The 21,359-nt window shown below is 54.6% G+C and overlaps 1 protein-coding gene, 1 long non-coding RNA gene and 1 other non-coding gene across 4 annotated transcripts in view; 1 reads left to right on the top strand and 2 right to left on the bottom strand.

Moving 5' to 3' along the window:
- Positions 1 to 13,692, top strand: part of ST6GALNAC2 (ST6 N-acetylgalactosaminide alpha-2,6-sialyltransferase 2) — a 16,218-nt gene extending 2,526 nt beyond the window's left edge. The window contains exons 2-9 of the mRNA XM_040456502.1: positions 1,178 to 1,238; positions 5,796 to 5,970; positions 6,610 to 6,778; positions 7,149 to 7,287; positions 8,599 to 8,702; positions 10,456 to 10,539; positions 11,667 to 11,766; positions 12,915 to 13,692. Coding sequence (XP_040312436.1) covers positions 1,178 to 1,238; positions 5,796 to 5,970; positions 6,610 to 6,778; positions 7,149 to 7,287; positions 8,599 to 8,702; positions 10,456 to 10,539; positions 11,667 to 11,766; positions 12,915 to 13,082 — 1,000 coding nt within the window. The 3' untranslated portion in view covers positions 13,083 to 13,692. The remainder of the gene's footprint in view (positions 1 to 1,177; positions 1,239 to 5,795; positions 5,971 to 6,609; positions 6,779 to 7,148; positions 7,288 to 8,598; positions 8,703 to 10,455; positions 10,540 to 11,666; positions 11,767 to 12,914) is intronic.
- On the bottom strand, positions 2,734 to 20,334 carry LOC121017960 (uncharacterized). Of its 2 annotated transcripts, XR_005784961.1 has the most exons (7): positions 20,207 to 20,333; positions 19,672 to 19,754; positions 17,003 to 17,088; positions 16,838 to 16,876; positions 14,969 to 15,304; positions 13,008 to 13,013; positions 2,734 to 2,745 (listed from the first exon to the last, which is right to left on the bottom strand). It is a non-coding gene; the product is annotated as an uncharacterized LOC121017960 (long non-coding RNA). The 2 variants fall into 2 exon arrangements; XR_005784960.1 differs by lacking the exons at positions 2,734 to 2,745; positions 13,008 to 13,013 and having other exon boundaries at positions 14,889 to 15,304; positions 20,207 to 20,334.
- Positions 17,199 to 17,282, bottom strand: LOC121018152 (small nucleolar RNA R38). Its single transcript, XR_005785048.1, has one exon. It is a non-coding gene; the product is annotated as a small nucleolar RNA R38 (small nucleolar RNA).
- Positions 20,335 to 21,359: the final 1,025 nt, after the last annotated feature.

The following is a 21,359-nucleotide window of genomic DNA, read 5'->3' as shown; positions in this document are numbered from 1 at the left end:
CCCCCCCCCCCCCCCCCAACTGTAGAGATGAGCAGGCCTCCCTGAGTTTGGGGTGTTCAGAGCAGCAAAACAGAATAGGGGACTCCCCCGGGGGGGTTCTCACTGCCCCTGAGGGCTGGGTACTGTGTCCCCCGTCCTTCTTCAAAGAGGGTCCTGTCCTGCTGAGGACAGGAACTACAGGTTGGGGTGTGGGGGCAGGTGGCCATCAGAGGGGGAGAGAGAAGCATGGGGGAAGGGATCATGCCTGCTCTTTCTGGCCTGGCCCTCCTGGGTCTGTGGAAACCTGAAGTGAGGCAGGTCACAAGCTCCCAGGCGGCTCAGCTGGGGAGGCACCTTAGAAGCAAGTAACAAAAGGCCTTTTGTTTCCCTGCAAACTGCCGACCAAAATCCTCCCCACCTGCTCCTCCGTGGGTTGGGGAGGAGGCAGGAGTCTGGGGGAAGCCCGACACCCATTTGCACAGGCAGAGGCCCCTATTCCTTCTGTCTGCTCTCTCCCCGCCTGGGAGGTGGGAGTAGGGGTGGGGCAGTAGCTTCAGCTCCTGCCCTCCCTCCCCGAGGGACACTGTCACAGAGGTTGCCACTCCTTCTTCCTTTAGCTAACACTCAGAGGACGCTTTTTGTATGAGATACTACAGATTCTCTGTCTGAATCCTGCCAACAATTGGATATGGGATATGATTGTTAGTCACATCACTATGATTATATCTGCCGTACAGATGCAGAGAGTTCGGAGAAATTAGGTAACTTCCTTAGATCGTGGGGTACAAACCTAGGGCATGAGGCTTCAGACCCCATGCCTGCCATCGGGAGCCGTAGGGCAGGAGCCCGGCGGCAGGACAACCCACCCCAAGGTGAAGGGGGACCGTGTAACCCCTGCCTCCGGGGCCTTGGCGGGGAGGTCCATCTGGCGGCGGGCGGGGGGCCGACAAGCTTTCCTATTTTCGTGCTTTACCCACCATCTCACTGTTCGGTAAACCGTATTTCTGCCGCTTGCCGTGGGATTTCTTCATTTCTGGGGTTTATAGAGCTGAGCCAGACATGATCATGTGACAATGATTTTGTTTCCAGAGAGAGCGAGGTGGGCAAAAATCAGAGCCTAGGAGGATCAAAGGAGTGGCACCTTTGACCCTGACAGAGCTTGTCAGCCTCTGGAGCTTTACTTCTGCTTCTCCCCCAGGAACGCCACATGGTCTGGAACATTCTTTGGACGCGAGGTGTCAAACGCCGGGACGAGAAAGGTAAAACTTAGCTCGGCGATTCTGACAGTTTTGAGCATCCTCGAGTTAGCAGGGAGGAGGTGAAAAAGAAGAGCAAACGAGAACATTCTCGGAAGGCTGCTGGCTGAGAGCACTCCGGAACAGCCAAACCATGAACCTGCGAGCTGAGCGAGCAGCCAGACCTGACCACGAGGGTTCCCCGTACCACAGCAGCAGAGAAGGGTACAGCCAGGTGAAAAGTTTTGGGGAAATCATGTGATTTATCTTTATTTTATTATTTTATTTTTATTTTTTTTTTAATTATTTTTTTTCAACGTTTATTTATTTTTTGGGGACAGAGAGAGACAGAGCAGGAACGGGGGAGGGGCAGAGAGAGAGGGAGACACAGAATCGGAAACAGGCTCCAGGCTCCGAGCTGTCCGCCCAGAGCCCGACGCGGGGTTCGAACTCCCGGACCGCGAGATCGTGACCTGAGCTGAAGTCGGACGCTTACCCGACTGCGCCACCCAGGCGCCCCTATTTTATTATTTAAAAAAAAATTTTTTTTGTTTAGTTTTATTTTTATTTATTTATGTTTTAATGTTTACTTATTTTTGAGAGAGACAGAGACAGAATGGGAGTGGGTTAGGGGCAGAGAGAGAGGGAGACACAGAATCCCAAGCAGGCTCCAGGCTCTGAGCTGTCAGCACGGAGCCTGACGCGGGGCTCGAACTCACGAGCCGTGAGATCCTGACCTGAGCCGAAGTTGGACGCTCAACCGACTGAGCCACCCAGGCACCCCAATTTTATTTTTGATTTTTTAAAATTTACATCCAAATGAGTGAGCCTATAGTGCAACAATGATTTCCGGAGTAGATTCCTTAGTGCCCCTTACCCATTTAGCCCATCCCCCCTCCGACAACCCCTCCAGCAACCCTCAGTTTGTTCTCCATATTTACGAGTCTCTTCTGTTTGGTCTCCCTCCCTGTTTTTATATTCTTTTTGTTTCCCTTACCTTATGTTCACCTGTTTTGTCTCTTAATTTTTTTTTAATTTTTTAACGTTTTTATTATTGAGAGAGCATGAGCAGGGGAGAGGCAGAGAGAGAGAGAGGGAGACCCAGAATCCGAAGCAGGCTCCAGGCTCTGAGCTGTCAGCACAGAGCCCAATGCAGAGCTCGAACCCACGAACCGCGAGATCATGACCTCAGCCGAAGTCGGATGCTTAACCAACTAAGCCACCCAGGCGCCCCTGTTTTGTCTCTTAAAGTCCTCATATGAGTGAAGTCATATGATATTTGTTTTTCTCTAATTTCACTTAGCATAATACCCTCCAGTTCCATCCGTGTAGTTGCAGATGGCAAGATTTCATTCTTTTTGATGGCCAAGTAATACTCTGTTGTGTATGTGTGTGTGTGTGTGTGTATATACATATATATATGTATACATATATATATACATATATACATATATATATACATATACATATATATATACACACCACATCTTTATCCATTCATCCATCGATGGACATTTGGGCTCTTTCCATACTTTGGTTATTGTTGATAGGGCTGCTATAAACATGGGGGTGCATGTGTCCCTTCGAAATAGCACACCTGTATCCCTTGGATAAATGCCTAGTAGTGCGATTGCTGGGTCGTAGGGTAGTTCTATTTTTACTTTTTTGAGGAACCTCCATACTGTTTTCCAGAGTGGCTGCACCAGCTTGCATTCCCAACGTGATTTATCTTTAAAAAGGCCTGTGAATTTGACATCCTACTCAGAATGTCTTTTTTTTTTTTTTAAAGATTTTATTTTTAAGTAATCTCTGCACCCCATGTGGGGCTGGAACTCACAACCCAAGATCCAGAGTCGCAGGCTCTACCAACTGAGCCAGACAGGTGCCCCTCAAAATGTCTTTTTACTATAAAAGTCATATTTAAACTCCTCGACATGGAGTAAACAAGCAAACCCTGGGAAGATGCTCCAAGCTTGCCCAGGGCGGGGTTCGAGAAGCTTCTAGGCCCGGCTCCATAAGGAATGGTCAGCGTTAACTGTAGGCTGCAGCACTTCACCCACATTCTCTCACTTAAGCTGCATGGCAACTCTGTCATGTAGCTCTTACGGGCGAACGCACGAGGCCCCGAGAGGTCAGGTACCTTGCTCAGGGTCCTAGGTGGTACTGGAATTTGAGCCTCTGCTTTGACCCCAGAGCGTGTCCTCTGAGCCGCTGAGGAATACAGCCTTGCCCCGCTCTGTGTGCTGTGGCCCAGCAGGACCATGACTGTTGTTCTGGATCGATTCGGGTTTAAGAGTTGTTTTCAATGTCCTAGAGCCCGAACTCGGACTTGTTAGCTGAGGCCTCAGGGAAAGAAATTTCTCATGTCAAACATAGTGAACAGCTGAGCTGTTCAGGCACAAAGCAAGTAGCCCTGGGCAGGTGGCGGTGGGGGGGGGGGGTGTCCCCATCCCCATCTTAAGGACAGAGGCAGGGGTAGACACTTGGCCTGCGGGCTGAAGACAAACCCCAAGCATCTTCTGGGTGCTTATGGTTCATCTTTAAGTTTCCCAACGTTCTTTCCACCTTGAGCTGCTTGATGCTCATTGACATATCCCCGCCTGTTTTAAAAAAGGATTCGGGGTGACTTGGATACACATAACAAGACAAACCTATACACAGAATAAAATGAAGAAATGGCCGCAGGAAAAATAAAGGTAGGAGAATAAGACAAGGTCATGTAGATAAGTGCAGGAAAAATGTGCCACAAGGTGTAAGGGACGGGCCATGTATCTAGCTCTGAGCCTCCTGGTGGCCACAGTGAAGAAGGAAATTTGCCATTGTGTCCATCCATGAGATAATAGCAAGCCCACTTCCCAAGTGAAGCACAGCCCTTCCTGATATAAAGACCTGAAGAGTTTTCTCCTGGCATCTCTTAAAGAAGGCCCTGGAACACAGCCCAAAGAGAAGCTGAATAGTAGTGAAATCAGTACAGTCAGTCCGTCTACAATGCTTGGTTTGAAAACGTGAATTTGTTCCAGGAAGGTTGGTTATCTTAGGAAACAGTTTGAGCATTAACCCAAATTTTGTGTTTGCTTCGGGGTGATTTGTCCTTGGGAGTGCTGAGGTTAAATGCAGAAAACCACACCCCACCAAAGGGAGCCACGGAGGAATCCGCAAAATACACACACATGCACCCTCCAGATACGCACCTCGTTGAGTGTGTTATAACTCTCTTCCCACTACTTCACGGTAACAGGCTGCCACCCTTCTGATGCCCGCTTAACATGAGCAAACGTCGAGTCTTTTCCAAGGTCAGGTGCGACATGTTTAATAGTAGTAGATTTTAACCGCCAGACGCGTGAAACTGTGCTTCCGTCTGTTAGGCCCCACCACCTTGTGTTTTATGCATCACAAAGCATCACAAAGCTTTTGAGTGCTGCGCTACTAATCCCATTTTCCCAAAAGCCCTGGGGTTTCGATGGCACAGTTTTGCACAGCGTGGTAGGTTTTTGCCGTCCATAGGGCACCTTATAGCAGAAGCGACCGACCCTACGGCTCTTCCCTGCACTCAGCGTCAAACCAGCAACCTAACAAAGAGCCCCCTTCAGTGGGAAGGGTAGCCCCACCCAGGCCCAGGCTGTGCAGGATTCTGACACGGGGGGGTTGCAGGCAGATGGGGTTGGAACCTGTTGAGTACTTTACCCTCCCTCGAGGTCCCTGTGTGCCGAGGCACTGCCTAACTATCCTAGGGCTTCTGAAAGAAATGGGCACAAACCGGAGGTAGGGGCGGGGGGTGGGGGGTGGTTGCTAAGACAAGAGAAATTGATTCTCTCACAGTTCTGAACCCCGAAAGTCCGAAATCAAGGGGTCGGCAGAGCCACCTTCCTGAAAGTTCTAGGGAAGAATCCTTCCTCGCCTCTTCCGGTTTCTGTGGCCTGTGGTCACATCACTCCAGTCTCTGTGTCTGTTTTCACACGGCTATGTAAGGACACCAGTCATTGGATTAGGGCCCACCCTAAACCAATATGACGTCACCCTGATTAACCACATCTGCAAAGACCCTATTCCCAAATAAGGTCACGTTCTAAGATTCGAGGCAGACAGAATTGGGGGTGGGGGGGGGCACTGTTCAGGTACCACCCGGAAGGAAATGATGGTAACCATCCCCGCAGCCCGTTGCACACGAATCTTACAGTGAGGACTGCCAGAGCTAGGATTTGGGTCCAGGCTGCTGGATTCCAAAGCCCAGGCTGGCACTCTTCCGCTCAAGGGCAGACGGGTCTTAACCCATTTTGTGGGGAAACGCCCCAAAGTTTCTCTAAGTGTGAAGTGAAGGAGTAGGAGGCCAGAGCCATCAGGCCCTGGAGACGTGGCATCCAGGAGAGAAAGGGCCGGGCAGGGTAGATCCAGAAAGCTCTCTGACCCTCGCCACACCGCTGTGCCACACAGGTCAGCTCAGCTGGCGGGTCTGGGGGTGAACCAGGGCTGGAGGGGAAGGACGGCTCTTCCCTCCCAACCTTCCTGCGGGCTCTGCAGGCTCCTGGGAAGGCGCCCACCCCCAGCTAATGGAGCTCAGCACTCTTCCCTCCCGCCCCACAGAGCCCGCGCTGCCGACACCCGCTCTCTCTGGCCATCCAGAAGCACCCCCACTTCCGGGCCCTGTTCAATCTCTCCACTCCAGTGCTGCTCTCGGGGGGCCTCTTCGCTCAGGAGCTCTGGGACAGCCTGAGCCGGTACAAAGCCCCCTATGGCTGGCAGGGGCTCTCCTTCCAAGGTAACCGGCAGCCGCTGCTTCTCCCCCAGCCCTCTGGCCCCAGTGAACCCCTTCCTCTGGGGCAGACCCTGCCCTCATAGCAACCCCCCCACCCTACCCTGTGCCCCTTTCTTCCTAGGAAGGTCTCAGGGCTCACCCCCCCCACCCCGTTGTATGACTCCCCCCATATCTGCCACCCCCTACAAGCACCCCGGGGTCAGGGAGAGGGGCTTGGCTGCACCTGCCAGCCAGCTCTCCCCTTTTGGCGCTGGCACCAAGGTCCCAGGTGGCCGAGAACAGGGGCTCTGGGACCTCAGCCTGCCGACGGTTCCTGCTGCGGGAAACTGCCCAGAGGCCCCCCCCTCCCCGTGCAATCTGCACCCCACCCCTGTGTGCCTCAGATTATTTTATTGTGCCATACAGTCTTGAGAGAACTAGTTCAAGGTCTTGAGATGACTTAAGGGTACAGCCAAATCCTCTCCCCAGCCCCCGCCCAGTTCAGCCCATGGTCCCACTGACATTTCGCCCTCCCTGCACCCCCCCTCCACCCTTTGTGCCCTGGTGTCAGACCTCTGGCAGATGGGGTGCCAGGAGCATTCTGGGGGAGGCTCCAACATGACATCCCTCCTCTGAGCGCCCCACCTTGTCTGGCACCCACAGCCATCAACTCCACCCTGAGCCTCCTGAATGACTCCGAGAGCTCCAAGCTGTTTGCCGCCTCCGGGAAGCCGCTTTCAAACTGCGTTCGCTGTGCAGTGGTGGGGAATGGAGGCATTCTGAATGGTTCCCGCCAGGGTCTGAACATCGATGCCCACGACTATGTCTTCAGGTGTGCGGGCCGGGAGCCAGGGGGGCGGTGGGAGAGGAGCTGGAAAGAGGGCCAGCCCCGGGGCAGCCCCGGTCTCGGACGGCAGCGAGACAAGCAGGCCCGGACAAAGGCAGATACGCAGACAGACTCTGAAGATGGAGTGTGGGTGCCGCATGCCGGGGGGGAGGGAGCTGCCACGGCCGGATGTGCCCATTTCACAGGCATCCCTTGAGGTCTGGAGGGGTGGGTATGGGGCTGGCGACCCCCACTGGTGGCGCCCTGGGCAGAGGGCATGGTCTGCACAGAGACCTGGGGACAGACGCAGCAGATCCAAGTACGAACATGGCATCGTGTGACCGTGAGGAGGCTGACGGGCCTCTGTTTGGACCAGACTCAATGGCGCTGTGATCAAAGGCTTCGAGAAGGATGTGGGCACCAAGACCTCCTTCTATGGTTTCACTGTGAACACAATGAAGAACTCCCTCATCTCCTACGGGAACCTCGGCTTCACGTCTGTGCCACAGGGCCAGGTGAGGCTTCTGACGGGCGTGCAAGGCCATGGACAGTCAGCGCCCCTGTTCCCAGAGCCCCTCCGTGGGGCAAACCATGGCCCCAGCCCAGTAGATGGAGAGGTTGCAGCAGGATCCTGGGTGCACGTGTCGGGGCCAATGAGGAGGGGGATCTGGACAGGGACACCCATAGTTTCAGGCAGCACAGGACTCCTCTGGAGTAGAGCATGAATGGCTAGTGTTTACTGAAAGCTTGTGGGGTGCCAGGCACCGTACGTGGGCCCGTCAGTCCCATTTTCCTGGTGAGGAGACTGAGGCCGGGTGCCCTTCATTCAGCAAGGTGGCAGCAGGGCCAGGCTTCAAAGAGCTGCCCTCCAGAATGTCCTTCTGTGAGGGAGGCTGGGTTCAAAGGGCTCCGGCAGTGAGCAGCATGCCCAGCAAGGGGGGGCGGGGAGCCAGAACTTGAGACCGCCCACTGCCTCCAGCTCCTCAGCCACGCCCATTTTCGGGAACACTGCCCCTCCCTCAAGAGCCGTCAGGGTGACACCTAAAGAGGGGAGATCCCAGGATAAGGTTGAGTTTCTAGAAGCTTCCTCCTCGGAGCAGGAAATTCAGGAGTCTCCTAGCCACAGCAGGATCTCTCTTCACTCGTGATACAATGAAATGAAGCAGCTTTGTGATGTGGCCACACCACCTGTAGGAATGATTCATCCCTGTGTTGACAAATTACCCCAGACTTAGTAGCTTTAAGCAGCAAACATTTATTGTCTTATAGTTTCAGTGGGTCAGGAATTCGGGAACAGCCTAGTAGACAGGTTTTGGCTCAGGATCTCAGGTGTTTGCCGGGATCAGTCAGTCGGGGCACCCTGGGTGGCTCAGTTGGTTAAGCGTCTGACTTCGGCGCAGGTCATGATCTCACGGTTCGTGGGTTCGAGCCCCGCGTTGGGTTCTGAGCTGACAGCGCAGAGCCCGCTTGGGATTCTCTCTCCCTCTCTGAAAATAAATAAACTTAAAAAAAAAAAAATTGAGGCCGGAATCGAGACGGCCCCTCTCTAGGCTCCTAGAGTGTTCTCCGGTCATGGCAGCTAACTTCACCCAGAGTGGTCCCAGGGACCTTTTATGGCCTAGTCTCCAAGATCACCCCCCAGCAACGCTTCTGCTGCTTTCTATTCATTAGTCACGAGGTTGAGAGGGGGGAGTACAGGCAGAGAAGAGAAATTCTCCCATCAGGACGGGTAGAGGGCTGTCCAATCTGAGCAGGATGTGGTCTTGTTCGGGCAGGGGTGGGGAGTGGCGAGGGGGGCTGGCTCAGTGTCTCTGTTGCCCCAACAGGACCTGCGCTATATCTTCATCCCCTCTGACATCCGTGACTATGTGATGCTGAGATCGGCCATTCTGGGTGTGCCTGTCCCTGAGGGCCCTGACAAAGGGGACAGGTGAGCCGCCAAATGGGTGCAGGGTGTGGTAGTGCTGGGATCATCCCCCTGCTTGCTCCCTGGGCCCACTGTCAGGTAGGGAGAGTGGGTGAGGGCAGCAAGGAAGTCCCCAAGAATCCAAGAGGGTGTTGGGCAATTAGGCTCTTTTGTCCTCCCCATGGAAAAGCCCAGGTGACCCTGCTGGTCCCCAGGAACCCACCTGAAGGGCCACCCTGGCTGCTCAGCTTCGGGCTGCTGTCCCCATCACCCACGCAGCCCCCCCCCCCCCCCAGCCCGCGGCACTGACTGGGCCCGTCCTCTCCTGACTCTGCTGTCCTGCTGAGCACACTGTGTCTGGAAACTGAGGGCGGGGGGATGGTGTCCATGCCACTTGCCCTGGTGGGCAGCCTCCTAGCGCTGTGCCCGTGAAACGGGAGAGCAGGTGACATGGGTCCAGTGTCCTGCAGAGAACAAAGGACGCTCTGTCTTTTCTCCCCGACCTTCCTGGGCAGCAGGCCTGTGTCCAGCTCTTTTGAACCATGTCCCGGCCTCAGCTGAACCTTCTCCCTGTGGCGCTGGGACAATTCCTTGTCCCAGAGTCAAGTCCTTACAAACCCATGCCATCTCTGCAGCCGCCAAGTCCAGCCCTCCTACCCCCAACACGTCACCTACCCCCAAAAGAGCAGCTTCTGAGGGGTCCTTAGGGGTTAAGCCCCCAAAGGCCCCGGCCGCTTACACTGGCCCACCACCGCCCCGCTCCCGCCCGGGTGCTACCCAACAATCGCTCATGATGCGGCACCTGGTCACGAGTGGGCTTTGTGACACGGGCGGGACCGGGCTCTTGGGGGGGCCGGCTCAGGGACATCGGTTGGGTGGTCACGAGCCTCCCCAACACCAATGAGCTCCCCCTCCCACACCCCCAGTCCATCCCCTACCCAGTCCCCCTCCCAGTCCCGGTCCAACCATGTCACCCCCACCAACCAGCAGGCCTACTCCAGCTCCGGCGGCTCAGCCCCGTCTCCGTCCCCCACCCGGGGGTCGTCCTCCCGCCCCCCCCCCTCACCCTCCCACTCCAACTGCCTCCCAGCCCTCTTCCCGGGCTTCCTCCCTGACCCCCAGCCCTCACGTCCAACATGTGCCCCGAGGGGCTTCCCAGACCCCCACTCCGCCCACCTCCAAGTCTCCTTCCCAGTCCGGCCTGAAGTCCGTCTCTCGAAACTCTTCCCAGACCCCTCCCGTGCCTGTGGCCAGGTCCCCCTCCCACAGCCCGGCCACCTCGGCCTCCTACATCGGGCCGGTGCGGGGCATCCCCTCCTACATCGCCCCCTACGTGCCCCGCTTCCTGAAGGAGCCCCCCTTCTTCCAGCCCCCCACCGTGCCCCTGCCCCAGAACCAGTGCTTCCCCTATTCCTTCCCCTGCCCGCCCCGCAGCTGCGAGCGCCCTCAGGTGCCCGATTCCCTCTACTTCCCCCTGCTCCCCCCTCCTCCCCACCACCCCCGGGTCAGCTGCTCCTACCCGACCCCGCCGGCCCTGTTCACGCCCCCCTCCTCGCTCTCCTACTCCCCGCCCACCGAGGTCCTGGTGAGCGGGAAGCCACACGTGGTGCCCACCGTGCTGCCGGCCACCTTCTACACGCCCTTCTCCCGCTACTACACCCAGCCCCGCCCGTACCGCGGGCACCGCCGCAGGCCCAGCGCCTCCCCCCTCAGCCTGCTCCCCCACTTGCCCTACGACGGCTCGGGCCGCTCCGTCCACTTCTTCCACCGGTCCTAGGCCTCAGACCTATTTCGGACCAGAAGCCTCTGCCGGGAAATTCAAGCTGCTACATCCACACTTCATCGGCTACCTGAGGGAGAGGTAGGTGTGTGTGTGGAGGGCGGGGGTGCGGGCGCACGAAGAACGGCTCCCCTTCCAGCTCCCCTGCACGCCAGCCCCCCGATTGCTGCAGGCCCTGTATGGCCCGCTCACTGTAATCTCCCCGGAGAGCTAACCTGGACGAGGCCCAGCCCGAGGCGACCGTGGGGATCAGCCTGGGGGACAGCAGTGGCCTGATCTCCTTCCCTCCCTCAGTCCCTCTCCCCCTGCCTGTGGTTTCTCATGGGGGGGGGGGCAGTCACTTGCCCCCCTCTCTGGAGACATTCTGGTTGTCACTAGGTACGGGCCACTAGCCAGTAGAGACCAGGGACGCTGTTGAGCATCATACGATGCACAGGGCGTCCCTGCAACAAACGACTTGGCCCCAAACGTCAGTAGGGCTGTGGTCGAGAGGCCTGCTGTAGCCCCCAGGCTGGCGCCACAGAGAGCGGGTGAAGGACGGTGGGTGGGTCTGGGGAGGCCAGCTGGAGGTGGTGGCGAGAGCCCCATTCCACAGAGGAAGAAACCAGCTCAGAGAGGCTACGTGGTTGGTCTGGCAGAGTTCAGATGTGAATCCAAGGCTGAGGTCAGGCTTCACTTCTGGACTCTGTGAGTGTGCGCCCCCCCCCCCCCCCATCTCATCATGCACCATCTCACCGGTGACTCCAGTCCCCGGACGTGGGTGCCCTGTCCCTCATGTCCCACATAAGGGATTCTGGCTTGGCAGAATGTGGGGAAGCCTGGGGGTAGGGCTCAGGCTGACTAAACAGGCCACTTGTGCCCGACCCGCTGTGGTTCCCTAGCCCCCGGGGAAGGCAGGGTGCTGCAGAGAGGAGAGGGGACTTAGGCTGGGTTCAGGCTTCCAGAGCGGGAAGGATGGTCCCTGTGGTGCTTCCGCACGGGCCTGTTCCTTTCTCACCCCCCCACCCCCGGTGAACCAGACTTTTGCATCTGGTTCATTTGGGGTTTTCCTAAATGGGGAACGGATTGCACTAGAAGGGCCAGGAAGTCCTCACCGGCTTTCCAGCCTGTGTGACTCGGTAGCCGGGAAGCCAAAGGGCACAACCATCAAGTGAGCGAGACCTAATCCTCTCTCTCTCTCTCGTTTTGATGCCTCTTTTGGCCTCCAGGTTTCTGAAATCAAAGTTGATGAACACAAATTTTGGAGACCTATATATGCCGAGTACTGGGGCCCTCATGCTGCTGACAGCTTTGCACACCTGTGACCAGGTAACAGGAGCAGAGGACAAGCGTGGGTGGGACCTAAGGCTGGGACTCCGCCTGTATCTTGTGGGGAAGGGATTCCCCAGGTGCAAGGGCAAGCTGGTCTCTGGAAGGGGCGGGAGGGAGGGGGACGGCCGAGCTACCTCCACACCGGCTGTTCGAGGGTCCTTTCCAGGACAGCTGGGGGGGGGGGGGCAGCCTTGCCTTCCTCCGGCAGCCACCTGTCCCAGCACTTCTGGGCTTCACCCTCTCTTCCCCGGCTGCCGTTCCTTATGACACCCAAGGCGCGTGTTACCAGATCGTTCTTGCGGAACCAAAATCTTCTCCATGGAAGTGGCAGGGACACATCCTTTTATGAGTACATCCTAGAACTGAGCTGACAGCAGAGTCGGCCTTCCACACGCAACCTTTGAAATCACTGCAGATGTCCCCAGTGCAGTGTTGCCCACAGGAGCCACGTGGAGGCAGCCGTGAAACAGTCTGCAGTCACCCACACTTACGCCAGCACGGGAACCGGAGTCCCCGCTCTTCCGTGCCCCACCCTCTTCCCTGTTGTATAGCAGCTGTCTCTTGACTACGTTCCCATCAGACTGGGACAGGAGTAGCGATGGGCTTTTGCCTCTGTCTTGGGCTCCACCACGGAGATGATGGCTTTGCCCAGACATCATGGACCAGGGTTTAAAACCCAGCCTGGCCACTCAGTGGCTTGTGACTGAAGACCTGTTCGCTTCCCTGTTTAAGTTTATTATTTTGAGAGGGAGGGGAGGAGCAGAGAGAGAGGGAGAGTCCCAACCACCAGGCTTGGTGCTGTCGGTGCGGAGCCTGACACAGGGCCCGATCTGACAGCGAGATCACGACCTGAGCAGAAATCAAGAGTTGGGACGCCTAACCGACTGAGCCACCCAGGCGCTCCCCGCTCATTTGTAAAATGAGGATAGTACCTGAGCTTATTGTGGGGCTGAGGACACACGTCCAAGAGCACAAGTGCCTGACGCTGGCGTGAGCTCGAACTACTGTTTACCTGTGTCTTCAGCGTGGCATCTAAGAAGGGGGGTCGGGGGGGGGGGTGCTGTGCTTTTCCGGAATCTTATCACTTCACAGGTTTGTCTGCACCTAGCTCAGTGAACGCTAACCCAGGGGCCGTCCTTGTCTAGGTTAGTGCCTATGGATTCATCACAAGCAACTACTGGAAATTTTCTGACCACTATTTTGAGCGAATAAAGAAGCCACTGATCTTCTACGTCAACCACGACCTGTCCCTGGAAGCCACCTTGTGGAAGGACCTGCACAAGGCCGGCATCCTCCGACTATACCAGCGCTGACCCTCAAGTACCCAAGCCCTCTGTTCCCGCAGCTGTGGCCCTGTGGCCCTGACTCCCCACGTGGCCAGAGCTGCCTTATCTTTTCAGTCTGAGAAGGGCTCCAGCTCCCCTCCGCCCACCCCTTCGTCTCTAGAGGGCATGGAGAAGTGGATTCGGGACTGTCACTGAAGCGTGTTCACTGCGGGACACTTGTTCTTGGTTCCTCCAAGAAGACTCCCTCCCTCCTGGGTCTGAGACCCACATTCCAACCCTGGTGAAGGGAAGACCGCTCTGCTGGGCATTTTCCAACGAAAGGTAACACAAGAGGGGACTGTGACCCTCCCCAGCAAAGGGCAAGCATACTCAGGAGCGAAGGATCTTCAAAGCCAGCCAGCAGCTGGCACTGGGCGACTTGAAGATGCTGGCCGACCAGCAGCAGCCAGGCGCGCACACGCTCCCCCCAGCCGCACCCTCCCACCAGCGTGTCCAGCCGACCCCAAAGCAGTTGGACTCCAAGACACCTACACCACCTGAGGACGCAACCAACTTCCTTCTGCCCCGCGATGGAATCAGAACGCAAGAGGCAGAATGTATTCTGAAACTGGTTAATTGCATAAATGATAGATGACCACTTTTGTCTTTTTTGTGTGTTGGGGGGACCAGGGCAGGACACCGTGGAGGGCTTGGCATGCAGATCAGAGAATCCAAGAACCATGGGCATGTCCTGGTATTGACAGGGGCCCACCACACAGAAGGCTTGCCTGCCCAAGGGAAGTCCCACTGGAGAGCTATCACTGCCTTGCCACTAGCACATCAGGTAACGAGCCCTCAGCTTCACATCTTGGCTTTACCAATTACGTGGGCTTCTACGGAAGGTAAGGTCTCAACTCAGCTGGCGATCACCGTATAGCCCTTAAGCCTTGGGTTTACTGGCCTGATGCCTAATAACCTGGCAGTCTCATCTGCTGTATCGGGCAACGCTGGGGGCGGTGGGGGGCAGTCTCCCCAGGGCCGGCTGGCAAGAGCCTTCCCGACATGGCACTGATCACCACTGGCCGATCCACCAACAGCCAGGAGCGGGCCTCTGGCTCTGTGGTTTTGGAAGGTAGATCCTATCAGCACATTTAACGAGAGGGATGAACCAACACTGGAAATCAAAATTCTACTTTAGAAATTCAGACAGGGGAAAAAGAACAGAGACGGCTTTCATGAGTGAGGCAGCTACTTGAAACCATAGCTGATGCTAGAGAACAGTTTAGATTGGAAGGGAGGGGTGAACAGTTCAGAACAGCGGGAGGCCAAGGCCTCTCACCACTTTAGCTTGGCAACAAACTGTCCCTTGGTCTCCAGGATAGCACGGAACGGAGTATGTTTCTCTGGATAGAATACATGGTCCAGAAAGAATACCATCAAATGTGGGATCCACGGTACAGTCAGTCCTTCCTGGGGTCTGACACAATGACCTTTACTAGTAAAGAAACACGACTACCTTGATAAGCCAGCACAGCCCAAGCTAGGACTCATGACCCCCTTGTGTCCGTAACACTTTGTCCCTAGCCCCTTCACATCTGCAGCTATCAGAACATTCTGTCAATCTGTCAGATGCGAGAAGTGCTAAGGTTGTGGGTGGCCACCCATTAAGAGGGGCAGAAAATCGACTTGGGGGGAAACTTAGCACACAAAACATCCAACTGCATCCTGTGTTAACTGTTGACCCTAGTTAATGGTAGTCTCTGAAACTTTCACTTCTACAAGAACACAGTTAGCTGAGCACTGAGTAAAATCCCATAATGTGGGTCTCAGTGTGGAATCCACAATGTCACAAAGTCCATTTTTAAACACTTTTATTTGTACTTCAAAATTTAAGCCCAAGACAGAACTTCACAGGAAATCCACCCTGGTGAAACGTTCTTCCGAGGCTGAACACCGGCATCCCCTCAGTTTCCTCGAACAGAACGTGTACACGGTAACCGCCTTCCGTCCACCACCGCCACATTCTCGCCAATGAGCGAATTATACCCACATCAGCTAAAAGGTTGCATCCTGGATATTCTTAGCTATGCCCTGATTTGACCAACTGCCAAATATTTTCCGGGATAAAGTCACTCATAGCCTTTGGCTGCTTTTTGGAGACGAAGTCCAAACAATTGTGAAGTCGCTCTCCTTTGGCGGGGGGCAGGGGGGAATTGCTTCACAGGCATTATTAGTAACTGGCACAGAATTGGCATCACTGGGGAGAGAACCTGCAAGACCAAAGGAGAATCATTCGATACAACGGCCAACCAGGTGACTCAAGACTGAGGGCTACATTTAAAGATCCTAATTTAGAGAAGAAAAGGCAATGGTAGCAGCAGTCGTTCTAGCCAAGCATTAGGCCCACACTGTTGAAGGCACCATCGGTGCAGGCCGGTGCGGTTCCCAGGGGACCCGACACTGCAGCGTGCCCTGGGGAGCAGATGCTCAAAGGGAACAGTGTCTGGCAATGGCCAGTCTGGACATTCACATCTGACCCTCTTCTGGAGGTAAAACTTTGCAAGTCAGACCTAAATGCCTATGCAAGTCCCGTGGAGCAGTCACATCCACTCAGCGGCAACCATAATGCAAGAAGCGGGTTTCCCCACTCGCTAACACATCGTTTTACTGGGTTTTACTTCCAGGCTGTAAGCTGCTGGGGCCAGTTTTCAGGCTTATTAAATCCCACCCCAAATCTAGCCGCCTTGGTGACTGAACAAATATGTGACCTTAAAGAGCCCACACATACCTCCCAATTTGAACAGAAAAAGGCCACGTGCCCACTTCAAGCCTGGCATTTCAACGGGAACAGCGCCAGACACCGTCCCGGCCCAGCACCACTGTGCTACTTGCTTGCTCACATGCCAGCCAACCCGGCCCTCTGCCACCCGAGGCGGCTCTCGCCAGTCACGTCGCGCAGACATGACCACAGGATCGGAGTGAACCCTGCGGAGAGCTCCCGGCTGCTGGAAACAAAGCACCCAGAAACCTGATAGCCCTGCCGGTGTCAGGACGGCCCTTCTCTCCTGAACGTCAGGATGCGGTGCCGTCAGGATGCGGTGCCGAGGGGGTCACGGTCCTCGCACATTCACACCGCCACAGCTGGCAGACTTTCTACATTCCCGTCTGTTTCAAAGAGTGCTTTCATTGCCTTAAAGTGTGTGACAAGCACCCTTTCATACCCCGGTTAAGAACATGACCCCAAACTGGGCTACTTGCCCATTTCTGGCACCTCCTCTAGCCTGTACCGTCAGAACCATTAATCAAGGGGCCTAGAGCGTGACAAGGCAGCCGCACTGTCGGTTTTCAAGTTGCAGAGAGACAATGCATGGGGTCTTGGCCGGGTAGACACAGTTCCCTCTGGAGTCCATTCAGTTTGATCCCTGATACAGCCTGAACTTTAAGTTTTTTACTTATTTTTAAGAAAGAGAGTGCAAACGGGGAGGGGCAGAGAGACGGAGAATCTCGAGCACACGCCACACCGTCAGTGCAGAGCTCGACACAGGGATTGAGCTCATGAACCAGGAGATCATGACCTGAACCCAAGTCAAGAGTCGGAGGCTTAACCGACCGAGCCATCCAGGCACCCCAAGCCTGAACTTTTAAGAGCACAGAGACAAACCCCAAAGCCTCAGAATAGATGGGTTTCCCCTCAGCCGAGGTTTTCAGACAGGGATAACTAACCATCACAGGCTTGCGGGGCTTCTTAGAAAAACAAAGACAGAAACACTACAAAGCAACAGGGGAAGAATCATTTCACTTACTTGAGGAGAAGCAGTTCCGTACTCACACACTGCGGACATCTAGCAAAGAAAACAGACCTGTGTTACAATCTCCCTGCCGCTCAGCACAATCCTAAGCCCAGGGCAGGAGCGGCAAAACCAAACATGCCAGCCGCGTCTGTTCAGAAGGTCTCTCCTTACACACACCAGAAGGCCTCTTCAGACACGTCGCCGCCGGCAGCTACTTCTGGAGGGTCCTTTTTCAGCCTCAGAAACCGAGGCTGGGACTGTACCTGGCGAGGAGAAATTGCAAGAGAAAAACCTGCTGAAGATACACACGGGTACTCTCAAGCAGCTCACTTTCAAATCAGACCTGAATTTTCCAGAGAGCCAATCTGGGAAACTGAGTTTCAGACATCCACATTCCACACAGAAAGGCCTTTCTTTGCCTTCAGACAGGGATAACTTTACATCATCACGGACTCAGCTCCCACCAGCCAGCCAAGTTACAGCGCAGGCAGTTACGTCCCTCATTAAGTATTCTCAAACTTGTGTATTAACTTTCCTTCAAAGGTAAAAACTGTTGACACCTAGTGCCTAGATGTACCCAGCATCCCAGATCTGACTCAATGACACTTCCTGCCCGTTAGTTTTAATTTTTTTCTAATGTTTATTTTTGAAAGAGAGAGAGAGAGAGAGCACAAACAGGGGAGGGGCACGGGGAGAGGGAGACACAGAATCCGAAGCAGGCTCCAAGGGCCTCAAACCCATGAGCCGGGAGATCATGACCGTGCCTAAGTGGATACTCAACCGAGCCCCCCAGGTGCCCCCCTGCCCTTTAAAAGACAGGTTCTACCTGAGCAAAAGTGCCTGAGAACGGAGTATGGGGTTTATCTGTCGGGAAAATGCTCCAGACAGTGCGGTTACTTCTTCCAGGAAGCCCGTTCAAGGCCAACTGTACAAAGGGGACCTGCTGCCAAGAGGCAACATGACACAAGGTCATTTCTCCTTCGCTCACCTATGCGTATGAAAGGATCCACAGAGCAAGATCAGTTTTTTAAGTAGAGGATTACAGATCTGCCCCAAGAGCTACTTAAAAATAGCCAGGGCTATAATCTTGCTGCAATAAAAATCCCTGAGCTAAAAGTAGATCAGATTGTCTAATTTCTCCCATACAACTGTTCTTGAAACAGCCACACAATTCTTGGGCTCACTCCAGGGCCACGCACACCCGTGGCTGGAGGTGTACATTTAAACACTTTGCAGGTAGTTCGGAGCTATAGCCAGGTCTGGAAAGCAGTAACACTGTCTGACAAAGAGAGAAAGCTCTGGTGGGGTTATCTCACAACAGCCTGAGACTAGAGCCTGCATCTTTCAAATTCATCTAATACAAGGTTTCATCAACCTCAGCTCTGAGGTTCTGGGGAGATAGTCTTTGTCGTGGGGGGCGGTCTTGGGCATCGCAGGATACTAAGCATCCATTAGATCCCATTTGCATCCTCCACCCCCCAGCAGAGAACCACCGGTATAACCGCCACCCCCCCCCCACCCACCAACTGGTCTAATCGGACCTCAATTATCCTTCAATGAGACTGAAAAACGGTTTTAGCACCCCCACACAATTTGCCCTATTTTTATGGTTCTTTAAAAACAAAACAACGATAAATAACAGCTATGTAACTCTAAGCCTCAGTTTCTTTACTCAGCAGCAAAGGAGAAAGTAACTACTGCACATAAGACTTGTTAGAAATCGTTTGCTGGGAGACTGTTTGGGAAGGAGCCTAGCAGGGTTCCACACCACTTCCCTTACCCAGGCGGTAACAATCCTGGGAGGCTCGCATCCCTGAAATCTAACAGATGGGACACTAAAGGGACCCTAACTGATGCAATTCTGGCAAAGAGCTAAGAAGACTTATTTCCATTAATAGAAATTTCATCACAAAAACCCTTACACTCAATGGTTTTCACCGGGGCGCCTGGATGGCTCAATCGGTTAAGCATCCGACTTTGGCTGAGATCATGAGCTCCCGGTTTGTGAGTTCCAGCCCCTAGCCACGTGTTGGGCTCTGCACCGACAGCTCTGAGCCTGCTTCAGATTCTGTCTCCCTCTCTCTCTGTCCCTCCCCTGCTCATGCTCCCAAATTAATTAAATGAACATTAAAAAAAAAAAAAAACCCAAACCTGGGGTGCCTGGGTGGCTCAGTCAGTTAAGCACCAGACTTCGGCTCAGCTCATGGTCTCATGCACGGTTCATGGGTTCGAGCCCTATGGCAGGCTCTGTGCTGACCACTGGAGGCCTGGAGCCTGCCTCAGATTCTGTGTCTCCCTCTCCCCCTTCCCCTGCTCACGCTCCCTCTCAAAATTAAACACACATTAAAAAATAAATAAACCCCAGAACTTTAAATCATCTATAAGAGAAACACGGACAACCTATTTCATCCTAACAGAAGCAACGTTAAGACGTTCTCAAGATTGGTTATTTAAAAAGCTGAGCCTCAAGGCATCAGAACTCTTCAGAAAAGATGTCCTTTCACACAAGGATAACTTTGAATCACGCACAAATATTTCTAAATCCCACCCCCCACTGCAACCAACACCCATTTCCCGAGTCTGTCTTCTACCCCCGTATGCAGCAACCATTTTGGTTCCAAACAGTGACACCTAGTGGCCCCAAATTACACTGGCACAGACCCTACTCGTTTCCGGATTCTGGGTCCATTTTTCTCACCCTAACTGGATTTATGCGTCGATGTGTCCATAAAATTAAACTTAAAATCAGAATACGGGGTGAGGCGGCCGAACGTGACAGGCCTGCACATCATCTCGACTTTCTCACTTCTGGTGACCACCCAGGTCCTGCCGGCACCCATTCTTACCCGTTTCAGGGCTCCATCCGTCACTTTTAAACTTCAACCTGCAGGTCTGCTGCTCGCGGTCTCCGCAGACTCCAAAGAAAAGCCTGTGGGGAAGGGAAAAGTGAGCATGGACGGTTCGTTGTAAACTTACGACTTTCCAAAATCTGCAATCCCACTTATAACTGTAGGATGGAATAAAAACTACGGAATGGGGCCGTTCACAAGACCCTCCAGGAGGAAGTACTCGGGTGCCCTCTCCCGGGGCGGCCCTGGGAGACCCGCAGGGCCGGCACGCGGTGGCTGTGCGGCTCACCGGGCTGCGCAGGCTGGAAGAACCTCCCTGAAAAATAACCCAAAAAAGGGCTTGAGCTCTCTCCCACCAACCATTAACGCTCGAACCATTCAGAAAGCGTTCTTTCACCCAGCATCTCAACGAACCCCAACCACGGCAGACGCGACGCCGGTTTATCGTGGCCTCTGAAGAAAGAGGGGGGGAGGGCAAGTGAACCAGCGTCGGGTCAAGGAAGACCCCATTTCCCGACCACCGCAGCCTTACCAGCACCAAACACCCGAGACTGCTCGTCGCGTTCGGGCCAGACAGAGGCCGCCATGACTCCCAGCCACGCGGCCTGCTTCGAAGAGAAGGCGGAACCGCGCCTGCGCGCAAGTCTTCGCGGCAGTCTCGGCAGGGCTCTCGCGATGCTGGGGAAAGGCTCATGGGAAATGTAGTCCAAACAACCGTCGCTGGGGGCGGCCGCAACCTCAGCGAGAACCTGAAGCTGCGGTGGCCGCCACCAGGGACAGTAGAGAGCCTGGGCTGGGAGGCCTGATCTTTGAAGAAAACGAAGATGGACGGTTGTTTCAGTTACAGCCATTTATCTCGTGTCCACGGATTGTCCCTGGCCAAGACTGGGTTGGCTTACAAAGTGGGGGGGCGGGGCTGGGGGGCTCACGAGGGAAATGGATAAGGAAACCGAGGCCCGGCCGGATTTCGTTCTTAATTGTCCTGCGGAGTTCACCTTGGGCGGGGAGGGGTCATCTGGGTGATGGGTTGCGTTAGAGAAGGGGGTGCTGATTCCCGGGGCACTGTGGGGCGTCGGGCGCCGCAGCCGGTGAAGCTGGGGCGGGGGGCGTGGAGGCTCCGGCGGCAGGGGGCGCCAGCGAGCAGCTATCCGACTGACCCTCAGCGGCTCTCGCCGCTCTAATTGCGACGGGGGAGCAAATAAATTATGAAAACTGGGAATGGGGTAGCACCCACCGCCCCTTCTGACCGCTGTTTTTCAGGCAACACTCTGGCTCCGTGTTTGAAGTAGCAATCGGGAAAAACAACTAGAGTCAGGGCCACAATTTACACCTGTTTGGAAATTAAGTTTGCAAGCCCGGGAAACCTCTTCTGCATTAGCCTCTCCCCATTCTCTTCGACCCTTTTAGCAAGGTTCTCAGGGGCATTTAGTCTGGGTTATATTTTTCTGTATATGGCCGAATGTCGCAGGCGCTTATCTTCATGTTACCACATTTGTTTATGTTTGCCTCCCTTAATTTTGATTGTAAGTTCTTCAAGGCAGGAGACGTCGCTTTTAATTATTTTTTTTTCTTTTTTAATTTCCTCACAGGGCCTCGTTGGTATTCCGCTGCCTCTGCCGGCAGTAAGCACTCAACAAATAATAGTTGACTCACTTAGCAGTAACTTCTGTCATGTGAAATTGACT

This window comes from Herpailurus yagouaroundi, unplaced genomic scaffold, assembly GCF_014898765.1.
Source record: "Herpailurus yagouaroundi ecotype Mexico unplaced genomic scaffold, PumYag 217, whole genome shotgun sequence".
In the NCBI taxonomy this organism is placed as follows: domain Eukaryota; kingdom Metazoa; phylum Chordata; class Mammalia; order Carnivora; family Felidae; genus Herpailurus; species Herpailurus yagouaroundi.
The sequence above is the reverse complement of the archived record's forward strand: the minus strand, read 5'-3'. Positions and strand labels throughout refer to the sequence as shown.